The 15,897-nt window shown below is 41.9% G+C and overlaps 1 protein-coding gene across 9 annotated transcripts in view; it reads right to left on the minus strand.

Annotated features, from left to right (window-relative positions):
* Map4k3 (mitogen-activated protein kinase kinase kinase kinase 3) overlaps positions 1-15,897 on the minus strand; it is a 148,294-nt gene that overhangs the window by 3,702 nt on the left and 128,695 nt on the right. For 8 of the 9 annotated variants that reach the window (NM_001360278.1, NM_001290345.1, XM_006524198.3 and 5 more), the window contains 4 exons: positions 13,339-13,510; positions 8,877-8,945; positions 8,708-8,800; positions 507-577 (listed from right to left, as the gene is read on the minus strand). In NM_001360278.1, coding sequence (NP_001347207.1) covers positions 507-577; positions 8,708-8,800; positions 8,877-8,945; positions 13,339-13,510 — 405 coding nt within the window. The other variant, XM_030249745.1, reaches the window with a different exon arrangement.

Consider the following 15,897-nt stretch of genomic DNA (forward strand, 5'->3'; position numbering starts at 1 on the left):
GAAGTCTGTTGGCTTGAGAAGGCTCAAGAACACTGGTTCTCAACTGGTGGGCTGCTTTCACAGGGGTCGCTTAAGACCACTGGAAAGCACAGATATTTATATTATGATTCATAACAGTAGTACATCTGCAGTTCTGAGGTAGCAGTTAAATAATTTTATGGCTGGAGGTCACCAAAGCAGGAGGAGCTGCAGTAAAGGGCGCAGCATCAGAAAGCTGAGAACCTCTGCTCGAGCCTATAGAGAGGGCTGACCTTACCACTGCACGCAACACACTTACAGGATCACCAGAAAGCTATAGTGTTGAAAGAATTGCTTTGAACAGATTTTGTGCCTTCTATTTAACATAGGTGTCACTATGGTGTCACCGTGTTGCTTAGGCTGGACCTGAGTTCTTAAGTTCGAATGATCTTCCTGCCTGGGCTTTCTAACATTAGGACAACAGGCACAAGAGACCACGCCTGGCTTCATATGACTGCATAATGAGCACGCTTCAAAAGATGACTTACCTCATTAGATCTAAAGCTTCTACCTTGCATCCCGTGTTTCCAGAACGCTAGCACACTGTCTTGTAGACAAACTGGCAGACAAGAAGAGCTCAGTTACTGTAAGTACAGAAGTTCAGAGGCAAGCGTCCCATCATCCCTACCTCCCCTGCACAGCAAAGAAAGGTTCCGTGGATAATCTCAGTATTGCATACTGATACGGCGCCTTTACCTCTGAATTGAAAACACTTCAGATACATGGTACATTCATCTTTTTGATAGGAAAAAAATGACTGAAGCTTGTTTTCTTAAAGTGACTAAAAAAATAAAGCCATATGAGCACACAGAAGTGCACAGACAACAGCAGAGAAGCCACACGCACGCACACTCCTTCCAATTACCAGATTAAATACTTCATTTGCTTTTGCTTCAGACAAAGAAAACAGCTGGATCTCTCAACCCAACCCCGACCTCACTGTGGTCCACCCGCCTCTCTGGGACAGCACTGTAATCATTCTGCGCTTATCACTCTCAGATGAGTTTACGTTAATTAGTCCCACACCATCAGGGAAGCTTTATGTTGAAGGTTCCAACTGTCATCCATTTACGATCATGAACAATTATTTCAACTTTTCCTTACTAGAAATGATGGCACAACAGACATTCTTGTGGATATTTCCGAAAACCCGTACAATATTTTGTAAGACATGGCATTAGAAAAACAGTGGGACACAGGGCAGAAGCATAAATAAGGCCGATTTCAGTTATTTTTATTGGTATTTTATGTATTTACATTTCAAATGTTATCCCCCTTCCCAGTTTCCCCTCCAGAACCCCCATATCCCATCCCCCTGCTTCTATAAGGGTGCCCCCCTTCCCACCCACCCACTCCCACCTCCCTGCCCTGGCATTCTCCTACACTGAGGCATAGAGCCTTCACAGGACCTAGAGCTTCTCTTCCCATTGATGCCAGACAAGATCATCTTCTGCTACATACACAGCTGGAGCCATGTACAGGACCTAGAGCTTCTCTTCCCATTGATGCCAGACAAGATCATCTTCTGCTACATACACAGCTGGAGCCATGTGTATTCTTTGGTTGGTGGTTTAGTCCGTGGGAATTCTGGGAGTACTGGTTGTTGTTCTGCCTATGTGGTTGCAAACCCCTTCAGCTCCTTCAGTCCTTTCTCTAACTCCTCCATTGGGGTTCCTATGCTTAGTCCAATGTGAGCATCTGCCTCTGTATTTGTCAGGCTCTGGCTCTCAGGAGACAGCTATAACAGCCTCCTGTCAGCACTTCTTGGCATGTGCAATAGTGTCTAGGTTTGCTGTCTTTATATGGGATGGATCCTCAGGTGGGGCAGTCTCTGGATGGCCTTTCCTTCAGTCTCAGTTCCACACTTTGTCACCGTATTTCCTTTAGACAGGAGCCATTCTGGGTTAAAAATTTGGAGATGAGTAGGTGGCCCCATACCCCAACTGGGGGCTTTGTCTGACCTTTGGATATGGTCTGTATAGGTTCTCCCTCCCCTTTGTTGAGCATTTCAGCTACTCTCATCCCTGTTGGGTCCTGGGAGCCTCTTGCTTTCCTGGCATCTGGGACTGGCTGGTGGCTACCCCAGTTCCCCATCCCCCACTGCTACACATTCTGTTCATATTCCTGACCTCTGTATATCATCCCCGTCTCCTCCCATACCTGACCATGCCCCCCTTTCTTCCGCTGAAGTCCCTCCCACCCTCTACCTCCTTTGAGTATTTTGTCCCCCCCCCTTTTTTAAAAACAGATTTATTTATTCATTATATGTAAGTACATTGTAGCTGTCTTCAGACACTCGAGAAGAGAGAGTCAGATCTTGTTATGGATGGTTGTGAGCCATCATGTGGTTGCTGGGATTTGAATTCCATACCTTTGGAAGAGCAGTCAGTGCTCTTAACCGCTAAGCCATCTCTCTAGCTCCTTGTTCCCCCTTTTAAGAAGGACTGAAGCATCCACATTTTGGTCTTCCTTCTTCTTGAGCTTCATATGGTTTGTTAATTGTATCTTGGGTATTCCGAGCTTTTGGGCTAATATCCACTTATCAGTGAGCGCATACCATGTGTGTTCTTTTGTGACTGGGTTACCTCACTCAGGATGATATTTTCTAGGTCTAACCATTTGCCTAAGAATTTCCTGAATTTATCGTTTTTAATAGCTGAGTAGTACTCCATTGTGTAAATGTATCATATTTTCTGTATCCCTCTGTTGAAAGACATTTGGGTTCTTTCCAGCTCCTGGATATTTATAAATAAGGCTGCTATGAACATATTAGAGCATGTGTCCTTATTACATGTTGGAGCTTCTTCTGTATATATGCCTAGGAGTGGTATAGCTGGGTCCTCAGGTAGTACTATGTCCAATTTTCTGAGGAACCACCAAACTGATTTCCAGAGTGGTTGTACCAGCTTGCAATCCCTCCAGCAATGGAGGAGTGTTCCTCTTTCTCCACATCCACGCCAGCATCTGCTCTCATCTGAGTTTTTGATCTTAGTCATTCTGACTGATGTGAGGTGGAATCTCAGTGTTGTTTTGGTTTGCATTTCCCTGATGACTAAGGATGTTGAACATTTCTTTAGGTGCTTCTCAACCATTTGATGTTCCTCAGTTGAGAATTGTTTAGATCTGTACCCCATTTTTTAATAGGGTATTTGGTTTTCTGAAGTCTAACTTCTTGAGTTTTTTGTATATATTGGTTATTAGCCATCTATCGGATGTAGGATTGGTAAAGATCTTTTCCTAATCTGTTGGTTGCTATTTTGTCCTATTGACAGTGTCCTTTGCCTTTCGTTGATTCTTTATCTTAGGGCATAAGCCATGGGTGTTCTGTTCAGGAAATCTTCCCCTGTACCCATGTGTTCAAGGATCTTCCCCACTTTCTCTTCTATTAGATTCAGTGTATCTGGTTTTATGCAAAGGTCCTTGATCCACTTGGATTTGAGCTTTGTACAAGGAGATAATCGGTCAGTTTGCATTCTTCTACATGCTGACCACCAGTTGAACCAGCACCATTTGTTGAAAGTGTTCTCTTTTTTCCACTAGAAAAAAATTGGGTAGTGTTCCTTCTGTTCCTATTTTTAATTTTTTTAACCTTCACCTACATTTTTTTTTTAAGCTCCTTTGTCAAAGATCAAGTGATCTAAGATGTGTGGGCTCATTTCTGGATCTTCAATTCTATTCATTGATCTACCTGCCTGTCACTGTACAAACACCATGCAGTTTTTATCACTATCCCCCAGATGTTCTTTCATTGTTTTCACTATCCTGGTTTTTTTGTTATTCCAAATGAATTTGAGAATTGCTCTTTCTAACTCTATGAAGAATTGAGTTGGAATTTTGAATTCCTGATCTTTCCATGACTTTTAACATGAAGAGATGCTGAATTTTGTCAAATGCTTTCTCAGCATCTAATGAAATGTTCATGTGGTCTTTTCCTTTGAGTTTGTTTATGTAGTGGATTACTTTGATGGATTTCTGTATATTGAACTATCTCTGCATCCTGGGATGAAGTCTACTTGATCGTGGTGAATGAATGTTTTGATGTGTTCTTGGATTGGGTTTGCTAGAATTTTATTGAGTACTTTTGCATTGATACTCATAAGGGAAATTGGTCCCAAGTTCTCTTTCTTTGTTGGGTCTTTGAGTGTTTGGTATAAGTGTAATTGTGACTTCATAGAACAAATTGGGTAGTGGTCCTTCTGTTCCTATTTTTATTTTTTTTTAACATTCACCTACATGTGTCCTTTATATATCAGGCATGACTCTATTTTTAAAGATTGAAAATTTCTTTTAATAAATTAATAAAGCACGTGTGCAAGTTATGAATGTATATAAAATTAATTGCTCTTTTTGTTATTTCATTTTCTTTTTTTTCTTGAATATTTTCTTTATTTACATTTCAAATGTAAAGACCCTTTTCTGGTCTCCCCTCTGAAAAACATCCTCCTCTCTCCCCTTTCTGTTTCTATTTTGTGGAATAGTTTGAAGAGTATTGGTATTAGGTCTTCTTTGAAGGTCTGATATAATTATGCATTAAACCTATCTGGTCCTGGGCTTTTTTTGGTTGGGAGACTTTAAATGGCTGCTTCTATTTCTTTAGGGGTTAAGGGACTGTTTAGATGGTTTATCTGATCCTGATTTAACTTTGGTACCTGGTATTTATCTAGAAAATTGTCCATTTCATCCAGATTTTCCAGTTTTGTTGAGTACAGGCTTTAATAGCAGGATCTGATGATTTTTAAAATTTCCTTGGTTTCTGTTGTTATGTCTCCCTTTTCCTTTCTAATTTTGTTAATTTAAATCCTGGCTCTGTGCCCTCCGGTTAGTCTGGCTAAGGGTTTATCTATCTTGGTGATTTTCTCAAAGAACCAGCTCCTGCTTTGCTGATTCTTTATATAGATTTTTTTTTTGTTTCTACCTGGTTGATTTCAGCTGAGTTTAATTATTTCCTGCTGTCTACTCCTCTTGGATGTATTTGCTTCTTTTTGTTCTAGAGCTTTTGGGTGTGCTGCTAAGATGCTAGTGTATGCTCTCTCCTGTTTCTTTTTTGAGGCACTCAGAGATATGAGTTATCCTCTTAGCACTGCTTTCACCACGTCCCATAAGTTTGGGTATTGTGCCTTCATTTTTATTAAATTCTAAAAAGTCTATTTCTTCCTTAACCAGATTATCATTGAGTAGAGCATTGTTCAGCTTCCATGTGTATGTGTGCTTTCTGTTGTTTTTATTGCTATTAAAGACCAGCCTTAGTCCGTGGTGATCTGATAGGGGGCATGGGATTATTTCAATCTTCTTCTATGTGTTGAGGCCTGTTTTGTGAACAGTTATAGGTCAATTTTGGAGAAGGTACCGTGAGTTGCTGAGAAGATGATATATTCTTTTGTTTTAGGATGAAATGTTCTATAGATATCTGTTAAATCCATTTGGTTCAAAACCTCTATTAGTTTCACTATGTCTCTGTTTAGTATCTGTTTCCATGATCTGTCCATTGATGAGAGTGGGGTGTGGAAGTCTCCCATTATTATTGTGTGAGGTACAATGTGTGCTTTGAGCTTTAGTAATGTTTCTTTTATGAATGTGAGTGCCCTTGCATTTGGAGCATAGATGTTCAAAATTGAGAGTTCTTCTTCGTAGACTTTTCCTTTGATGAGTATGAAGTGTTCTTATCTTTTTTGATAACTTCTGGTTAAAAGTCAATTTTACTTAATATTAGAATGGCTACTCCAGCTTGTTTCTTGGAAGCATTTGCCTGGAAAAAAATTTTCCAGCCTTTTATTCTGAGGTAGTGTCTGTCTTTGTCATTGAGGTGCGTTTCCTGTATGCAGCAAAATGCTGGGTCCTGTTTACACATCCAGTCTGTTCGTCTATGTCTTTTTATTGTGGAATTGAGTCCATTGATGTTAAGAGATATTAAGGAAAAAAGTGACTGTTGGCTTCCTGTTATTTTTGTAGTTAGAAGGTGGAATTATGTTTGTATGCCTATCTCTTTTTGGGTTTGTTGAAAGATTATTTTCTTGCTTTTTCTAGGGGGCAGTTTCTCTCGTGTTGGAGTTTTCTGTTATCCTTTGTAGGGTTGGATTTCTGGAAAAATGTTGTGTAAATTTGTTTTTTTCATGGAATATCTTGGTTCCTACATCTATGTTAATTGAAAGTTTTGCTGGGTATAGTCGCCTGGGCTGACACTTTTGTTCTCTTAGGGTCTGTATGACATCTGCCCAGGATCTTCTGGCTTTCATAGTCTCTGTTGAGAAGTCTGGTGTAATTCTGATAGGTCTGCCTTTATATGTTACTTGACCTTTTTCCCTTACTGCTTTTAATATTCTTTTTGTTTTGTCTATTTGGTGTCTTGACTATTATGTGTTGGGAGGAATTTCTTCTCTGGTTCAGCCTATTTGGAGTTCGGTAGGCTTCTTGTATGTTCACGGACATCTCTTTCTTTAGGTTTGGAAAGTTTTCTTCTATAATTTTGTTGAAGATATTTACTGGAGCTTTAAGTTGGGAATCTTCACTCTCTTCTATACGTATTATCCTTAGGTTTGGTCTTCTCGTTTCCTGGATTTTCTGGATGTTTTGGGTTAGGAGCTTTTTGCATTTTCTTTGACTGTTATAGCAATGTTTTCTATGCTATCTTCTACACCTGAGATTCTTTCTTCTATCTCTTGTAATATGTTGATGATGCTTGCATCTATGACTCCTGATTTCTTTGCTAGGTTTTCTATCTCCAGGGTTGTCTCCCTTTGTCATTTCTTTATCATTTCTATTTCCATCTTTAGATCCTGGATGGTTTTGTTCAATTCCTTCACCTGTTTGGGTGTGTTTTCCTGTAATTCTTTAAGGGATTTTTGTGTTTCCTTTTTAAGCACTTCAAGCTGTTTACTTGTGTTCTCCTGTATTTCTTTACGGAAGTTATTTATGTCCTTCTTAAAATCCTCTATCATCATCATGAGATGTGATTTTAAATCTGAATCTTGCTTTTCTGGTGTATTGGGGTATCTAGGACTTGCTATGGTGGGACAACTGGGTTCTGATGATGCCACATAGTCTTGGTTTCTGTTGTTTATGTTCTTTCACTTACCCTTTGCCATGTGGTTCTCTCTGGTGTTAGCTGGTCTTGCTATCTCTGACTGGTGATTGTCCCTCCTGTGGGTCTGTGAGCCTTTGATCTTAGGTATATCAGCACTCCTTGGAGATTAGTTCTGTCTGGGCAGGATTTGGGAGTAGAGAGCTGTGTCACTGGGGTAGCTCCAGGGCACTGATTGGATCTGGAAGGATTCTCTCCCTGGCTGTTTCAACATTCCTGTGCCCTGTGGGCTCCTGGTAGATTCCTCTTTGGCAAGTTATTGGAACAAAATTTGTGGTCTTATCTGTGAACTTAGAAGTGACAGCACTCCTTGGAGACTAGCTCTCTCCAGGCGGGATTTGGAGGGCTGTGGGACAGCCTCAGCTCCGGGACACTGATAGAGACTAGAAGGCTCATGTCCAGACATCAGTTTTATATTTATATTTTTGATACAGTGTAACTGTGAGGAATAAATTTGATTGTTTCCTAAAGAAAATTAACAGTGCTAGCCTCGTTTTCTCATGCACACACAACCCCTAAGTTTCCATTCACAGGTGGTTCTGTGCTAGCCCTTCCCCCTGTCCTGTTCCCCTTTCTGTTTATGCTTGTATTGACAAACACAGTTTGCTCCTGGCCTTACTCTCTGCCAGTGAATGTACATTAAAAAAAAAAACTTCATTGGTAAAATACACAAAAACCTCAACCCCCAAACTCAATGCTTGTGCATGTAAAGTACATTTGGCTTCGTTTCCCTCAGCACCACGCTTCATTGCTATCTCAGCACTTTACTGATCCTGCCTGTGATGCTTTGAAAATGCCCAGCAAATGGCATTATTAGGAGCTGTGGCCTTTTTGGAAGAAGTATGTCACTGTAGGGGTGGGCTTGAGATCCTTATCCTAGCTGCCTGGAAGAAAGTAGTCTTCTCTGTCTGCCTTCAGAACAAGACATAAAACTCTCAGCTTCTCCAGTCCCATGTCTGTCTGGATGCTGCCATGGTTCCCACCATGATGATAATGTACTGAACCTCTGAACCTGTAAGCCAGCCCCAAGTATGTTGCCCTTTATAAGAGTTGCCTTGGTCATCATGGTGTTTCTTTATAGCAATGGAGCCCTAACTAAGACACTGTCAGAAACCCCACCAGAGAACATAAGGTTCATGAGAAAATGGCAACAAGCAACTTTTCTTTTCTTTTGACACAGGGTCATGTAGGCTTCTGAGGCTGGACTAGAAATTGCTATGTGGCACAGGTTGGCCATGAACTCACAATCTTCCTACCTCAGCCCCCTGAGTTCTGGGGCCACAGGGATGCATCACTACTCCTGGCTGAACTTTCTGAGCAGCAATGGCAACAGCACAGCCAGAGATATAAGGGCCACATCCTAAATGCTTACAGGGAACAGCCTATAGGGTTCTGGGGAAAATGTAAATTCCGAGATTGCCCTCTTGCAAGGATGGGGACACTCACGGTGCATCTGACTGCGACACACAAAGAACTTGTAAGAAGAAGCTTAGTTATTATATCCAAATTAAAACGTCTTTAACAGTAGTATAGATTTACAATGTCAGGAACTATCACATAAATACTTTTTAAACAGTTCATGATGCAAAGAAATAAAAAACAATGCCTCACCTATGGACTCTATCTGGAAATCGAAGGTGAGTTCTGATGACAATTTCCTGCTGGATTTCAACCTTCCTTGGAGATTGACTATTTTTATACAACCTAGAGAAAAACAGAAGTCACTCACGAGTAAGAGAAGAGCAATCTTTTCAGCAGACACCCACAAACAGAGACTTACAATCCAAGCACACAAGGATGGTGTCTCTCTCCAGCTGGGTCACATGAGTGACGCTTGTCTGCGGGGCATCTACAACACACACAAAAAATACAGTTGGATAAAGTTACAGAAATCTACAATACTTACGATATATTTTTTCTTAAACAACAACAAACAAAGGAACTGTGGGCTGCTGCATTTGGAGTGGGTGGACATCTCTTGCTGAGCTGCACTGGGATGCTCGTGTTCTGACGATGACATGGACAACGGGTACAGCAGAGCTGGCCCTTCAGTTATACTGCTAATGAGAACGATATTTACATTTACAGTTGAAACGAGGAGTCCTGCCTTGTAAGTTACAGTTCTGGCCAATTTCTGATCTTAAACTCAGACCATCTGGGCTGTGCTTTGAACATCACCAGATGTAAGTAAATGTTGGCTCATGTGATCAGTGTGGATTAAATCAAAGAACTGAAGAGTTAAACTAATTACTTTTTAACTATATGTAAGTTAAAAATTTGAAGCATTTTTTTCAGAAACTCATAATGTGTCTGTGGGATGTATATGTATGTGTATGTGTATATGTATATGATACATGTGTGTTATGCTTGCTTTGGCTCTGTGTGTAGGCCAGAGGTCAACTTTGGGTGTCTTCCATCATTTTCCATTTTTTTGAGACAGGGTCTCTCACTGAACCTGAAACTTTCTGGCCAACCAGTCCCCATGACTGCCCTGATGGTTCCTCAACACTCAGGTCAGATGCACACCATGTAGGCACCAGGGATCCAAACTTGTCTCCATGCTTGCATGGCGGCAGGGCACCCACTGAGCCATCCCCAAGACTGAATTGTCTTAAGGAACACTGGCACCTGGCTAATACTCTCTCGAGTTAATTAGAGTGTAAGAGATTTGGGGTAATAGAAGTTAAAAGCCCAAATCATCCCCTATATCTTATCTCCTGACCTCAGAGAGAGAGATTTCTGTATTTATGGAAATCCTTCAATAAGCCATTGTGAAGTTTCTTGGAAGGAGCTGTTTTAAGGTCTGGTCAGGAAATGAGGCCTTTCTTTTAACAATTAGAGTGTGTTTAAAATTATGCTTTAGAGAACCACGGCACTGTGGAGATGGACTGACAGCAACCTTTCCCTGTTAAGTCAGATGAAGCTGGGAAGCAGGTGTGTCGCGCCGTCTCACCAGGCAGACAGTGAATGATAATGTGAGAGACTTTGGGAAAGCCACAGAGAAGCCTCGTACCACTGCAAAGAGCTTGCCTTCAACAGTGTCTGTGAGGAGGCCTGCTCAGGTTCAGTGTGCTGTAATACCCCGGCTTCCGATGTGTGGTGAAAGCGTCTGTCATCTTTTGAGGAGGAAGATATGCTCTCTGTCTTCTGTGCCCCGTCCCTCTTCCTCCTCCTCAGCCCCACCCCCATCCCCAGCCACTTCTCTGACAGGTGTCACTCTTCAGGCCAGGCTGGCTTGGAACTTATCATGTAGCTTGGGCTGGTCTTAACTTCCAACAATTTCCTGCTTCCACCTCCTGAGTGCTGGGTTACACTTGTGAGCCATTGTGCCTTTGCTTACTCTTTTTGCTATTCATAGTTTCATAGACTTCCCACAAACTCATGCCTAACATGTCTTGCTAGAAAACAGTTTCACATTTCCCATATGAAGTGTGCATTCTCTACTGCATAACAAAACATCCCGTAGGTGTCCGTGTGTGTATATTCAAGTATATGAGTGTGTTGTGTGGGAGGTCTCATGAAGTCCAGGCTGGCCTCGAACTCACTATGTAGCTCAGATTGGTCTCGAACTCCTGATCTTCCTGCCTCCACTTCCGAAGTGCTGGGATTACAGGTACGTACCACCACACTTGGCTCTACAGCATTTTTAAAGAGAAAAACGTAAAAGGGGCTTTTCACCATCGATAGGTTGTTTAAAAACTAAAGATAAGATACTGGAAGCTCATGTTTTTTAAGTGTGAGAGTTCAATCTGATCTATTTACCACAAAACTAAAGTTTTCTTTCTATTATTTTGCTACAGTACAATACAAGTTTCAAAGTAAAATCAAATTTCTGTAAGAAAACTATATGGACCCAACACTTATAAGGTAATTAGGGTTAGTTGCTATAAAGGAAGTGTCTGTTCACTAACTTGACAACATATATTTAATATTTGAGAAATAATTATATAAGAATTATTTTCACAGGTTCTCACAAATACTTCAGAAATGGTAATTAAGTAAGTATCTTAACTTTAAATCACTTAAGTTTCATTAGCAATATCAAGTGCAAGAGCACAGCTACAGGAGCCACCCACACTATGGTCTACTGTGGCTTCCCTCTGAAGGCATCTTTCCTATCAGTCTGAGATTTGTGTACACATGAATTGAAAGAAAATTACTATTTATGTGTTATAGGTGTTTTATCTGCACATATGTCTGTATGCCTGTACACCACTTCCCTGCCTGGTACTTGAGGAAGCCGTGAGAGTCCCTGGAACTGGAGTTACAGTGAGCTGCCATGTGGATGCCATGAATAGAACTCAGGTCCTCTGGATAGCTGCCAGTTCTCTTAACCACTGAGCCATCTCTCCACTCTAATACATATGCTCTTAAAGTATGGTGACCACCTTTTCAGCATCACTAACATTGACTGTGGGTGGACCAAAGGAAACACTTAGGATCCAGAGCCTAGGAGTGCTCTGATGTAAGCTCACATTTGGGAAGCAGTGGCCTGCACTAACTACTCAATCAATGACCACTTATATTGATATCCTTACTAAAGTGACAGAGATTAAAGTGATAAAATTAACTGATGATACAGACAGGGTAACTGGAGTTAAATAACAAGGAAAAAATTAAATCTATACCACTTAAACTTATATACAAATGCTTGAAAATACCAATGTTATGAAATGTCTGTTTTTTTTAAAAATTAAAACAAGGTCCTTGTGAAGTAGCCAAGGCTAGCCCAGAAATCACATCTTTCTGACTCAGCCTCTGAAGTGGTGGAATTCTTGGTGTGTGCCACCACATCTGACCCCGGCAGCTGTAAATACTCATTAATATGCATTTCAGAAAGACTTGCCCTTTATATAAATAGTAGCACCAAACAACTGAATTCTGTAAAACTCTAAAAATAAGTACAAAAGAAACAGGAATCACTATCAAAATGTTAAGAATATTTGCTCATGTATTAAACTATTAAGTGGCTTTGGGGAGCCATGACTCAGTTGGTCACATTATACAGCTATTTCCAGTAAGATCACCAGGAGGAGTGTGGTTTCGTATCTGAGGGAGGAAGAGAGAGCGAGTTTGGAAGTGAACTTCTGACACACGTACTCTCTCTGTACGCACGCATGCTTTTTAATATTTTATTTTTAATTATGCATGTATGTGTGGAACCCTGTATAAATGAATGTAGGTTCCCTTGGAGGCCAGAAGAAAGTACTGGATCCCTTGGAATTGGAGTTACACGTAGTTGTGAGCTGTGTCACATGGGTGATAGGGAACACACTGCAAGAGCAGTGTGTGTTCCTCAGGGCTGTGCCATCTCTGCAGCCCCACACACTGGGTTTTGTGCATACTGTGCACTAAGTACGCATCCTACTACCCAGCCACACCAGCAGCACCAGCAGCAACCAGAGCTTACTTAGACATGTTGTGGCCTGTGAAATAAACAGCTACCTAAAGTGTGTGACTTCGAGTAATACAATCCTCAAAATCAGAAGACCACACTGGTAGCTCCTTATTTTATGGCAAGACACGTTTTCCTACAAGAGGCATTTAATAAATATGTACAGTTATGGCCTGGATCTAAAATGTCTTCAATAGGCTCATGTCTTTTAAATGCTTTACTTGTATGTGTGCATGAGAGTTACAGTGTGGTGGTGTGGAGGCCAGGGACAACTTGCAGGAGTCAGTGTTCTGCTATGTGGGTCTCTGGGACAAAACTCTGGCTATCAGGCTGGGCAGCAAGCACTTTTACCCACCGAGCATTCTTGCTGGCCCTCATGTTTCATTCTTGCTCCCAGCTGGTTGGTGGTGCTATTCTGAGAAGCTGTGGGTCCTTCGGAAGCAAGGGACTCCCTGATGGAAGCTCATCAATAGGGCCTGGGCTTTGAAGGTAATGGCTTGGCACCTACTTCACATCTGGTCTGACTTGGCCTCAATGGGGGCTCATCTCGTGCCCCCAATCCTGGGAACTGCTCTGTTCCAGGAGGCCTTCTCTGCCTTGGTGTCTGACAGTGTTTGAAACCATGAGACAAAATGCAGATCAGCCATGATAGTGGGAAACTCTAGCAGCTACATCTTACCCATATGCTGTCCTCATTCCCAAAACGCGAGAATGAGCCGGTTCTTGGTTTTTGATATTTCCTGCCACATCACTTAAGACTGCTTTTCTTGCTAGGACATATGGAGCACACACTGCTTTTGCATCAACCTCTGGCATTGTTATTAACAATTACATAGAAATCACAAACCTGACTCTGTAAACCACGACGAGGTAGAATTGGGATTGACCGTCTCAAACCGAACCACTTGGTTGAAGTCTCGCCCTCTGCTGACGCCAACACAGACCAGAGGGTACTCCTGCTCAGGGACCACCAGCATCTCAAACATCCGGAGTGGACACGGCATAGGAAACTCTATGTGCTGGAGAGAGACAGATAGGCTGAGCAGAGGGACTAAGGCCACACTGCCCAAGGGGAGCAGCAGTGAGGCCTGAGCCGCCCCAGAGGCAGGAGAGGCTTCTGCTCTCAAGACTGCTTCTGGCTCCAGGACCTTAGAGCTGTGCAGGTAAATCTCAAGTTCCAAGTATCTTTATTAATGTTACATTAAAATGACACAGTTTTGTATTTTAGTGCTTGGAAGGAATCTTGCTAGCCTTGTCTCTTGAGAGCTGGACAATGAAGTCCAGGAGCCGAGTGCCAGGCCGGGCCTGTGTAATCCAGCTCCTGTGCCAGTCCCCGGTCTCCCATCTCAGTTCTTCCGTTCCAGTCACCTGCTTTCCTTTCCAGACGAGCCAAAATGGAGGACAGGCAGCAACACCCACCAGCACACACTGCAGCCAACATGGAGGACAGGCAGCGACATCCACCAGCACACACTGCCTTTTAAACATGAATACAACACCCTAAAGAAATCTGCCTCCTAGCTCAAGTCACTTCATCAGCATAGGAACTCTGATGCAATGACATTTTTTTTTATATAACTTTAAATTATTTTTCATGTTGCTATAAAAAAAAACAAAACAAATACATTCTCAGTTTGGAGATCTGGAAATAGAAAACATGAACTTCCTCTTTTTTCTTTCTTTTCTCCCTTCATCTCCGTCATCTCCTTTGCCCCCTTGCCCCATAATAAGCCTCTCTCACGTGAACAAAAAAAAAAAAAAAAAAAAAAAAAAAAAAAAAAAAAAAAGAAGAGAAAAGAAAAGAAGAGAAGAGAAAAGAAAAGATGAATTTCATTAATAGCCAGGAACAAAACACCAGAATGGCTGAGGAGGAGTGGTGAGAGAGCCAAGCAAGGGATGGTGGGAACAGACATCACAACAGCCACTCTGGTTCACTTCGCTGCCAGCAATGTTGAACACATGACTCCATTATACCTGAGTTAATCTACAGACCGAGGGTGGGCACTCACAGGAGGCTACATCAAAGTGAGAAGAACTCAGAAACATCCAACTGGCTGTCAGCAGCCACAGGGATAAAACACAGAACACACAAAACATAAAACAAGAGAAAGGAAAGGAAAGACGAGCTATGCAGCCACTGAAATCAACGCTGCCCGTGAGAAGACTACACGGAACCATACTTTCTGATCCTAATTCTTACTGTTACCAGAAGATGAACTGTCACACTTAGGGACACACACACACACATGTGAAGTTACCAGAAGATGAACTGTCACACTTAGGGACACACACACACACACACACATGTGAAGTTACCAGAAGATGAACTGTCACACTTAGGGACACACACCCACACACACATGTGAAGTTACCAGAAGATGAACTGTCACACTTAGGGACACACACACACACACATGTGAAGTTACCAGAAGATGAACTGTCACACTTAGGGACACACACACACATGTGAAGTTACCAGAAGATGAACTGTCACACTTAGGGACACACACACACACATGTGAAGTTACCAGAAGATGAACTGTCACACTTAGGGACACACACCCACACACACATGTGAAGTTACCAGAAGATGAACTGTCACACTTAGGGACACACACCCACACACATGTGAAGTGGAAAGATAAAAAATTGGTCTTACACACACATTCTCTCAAGTTTATATTTTGTTGCTTTTATAAATAGGTTGTATTTGCCAAGTGGTTATTGTTAGTACTTAACAAAGTGATTAAACAGGGTTTGTCTTTTAATCTGGCAACTCATCCAGGCCAAGGAAAACAGGTGAAATGGGCTTGCATAATGACTAGTTTGAAGACACAAAGACCTTGGTGGCCAGAAGGCACAGTTCTCCATTATTATGCACACCTGTGCACAAGCCACCCCAGGCTCCTCCCCAGGGATCAAAGGAGTGTTTCTACCCGAGACACGTCTCTCCTTACTGCACCTCTCTAGGAAATCACCCTCTACTTAGGGCACAGATTTTAAGTAAAACCTCTTTCCTCTTCCACATGATCTTGCTAAGGTGCTCAGACTTGCTTTAAACTCTCCATGTAGCCAAGGCTAGCCCTGAACTGGTGACTCAGCCACTCAGCCTTCCAAGTGTTGGAATGATATTGGCATGTGTCCCTATGCTTGGTCAAACCTGTCATTTCTTTAACAAATTTTTAAAATCTAATTTTATGTATATGGGTGTTTTGCCTGCATATAAATCTGTATACTAAATGCATGCCTGGTGCCTGCAGAGGCCAAAAGAGGGTGTCAGATCTAGAATTGAAGTTAAAGATGGTGTAATGGCTATTCCTGGTTGTCAACTTGACTATATCTGGAATGAACTACAGTCCAGAATTGGAGGGCACACCCATGATCCAGATCTTGAGGGTGGAAGACA

Source organism: Mus musculus, chromosome 17 (genome assembly GCF_000001635.26).
Source record: "Mus musculus strain C57BL/6J chromosome 17, GRCm38.p6 C57BL/6J".
NCBI lineage: Eukaryota > Metazoa > Chordata > Mammalia > Rodentia > Muridae > Mus > Mus musculus.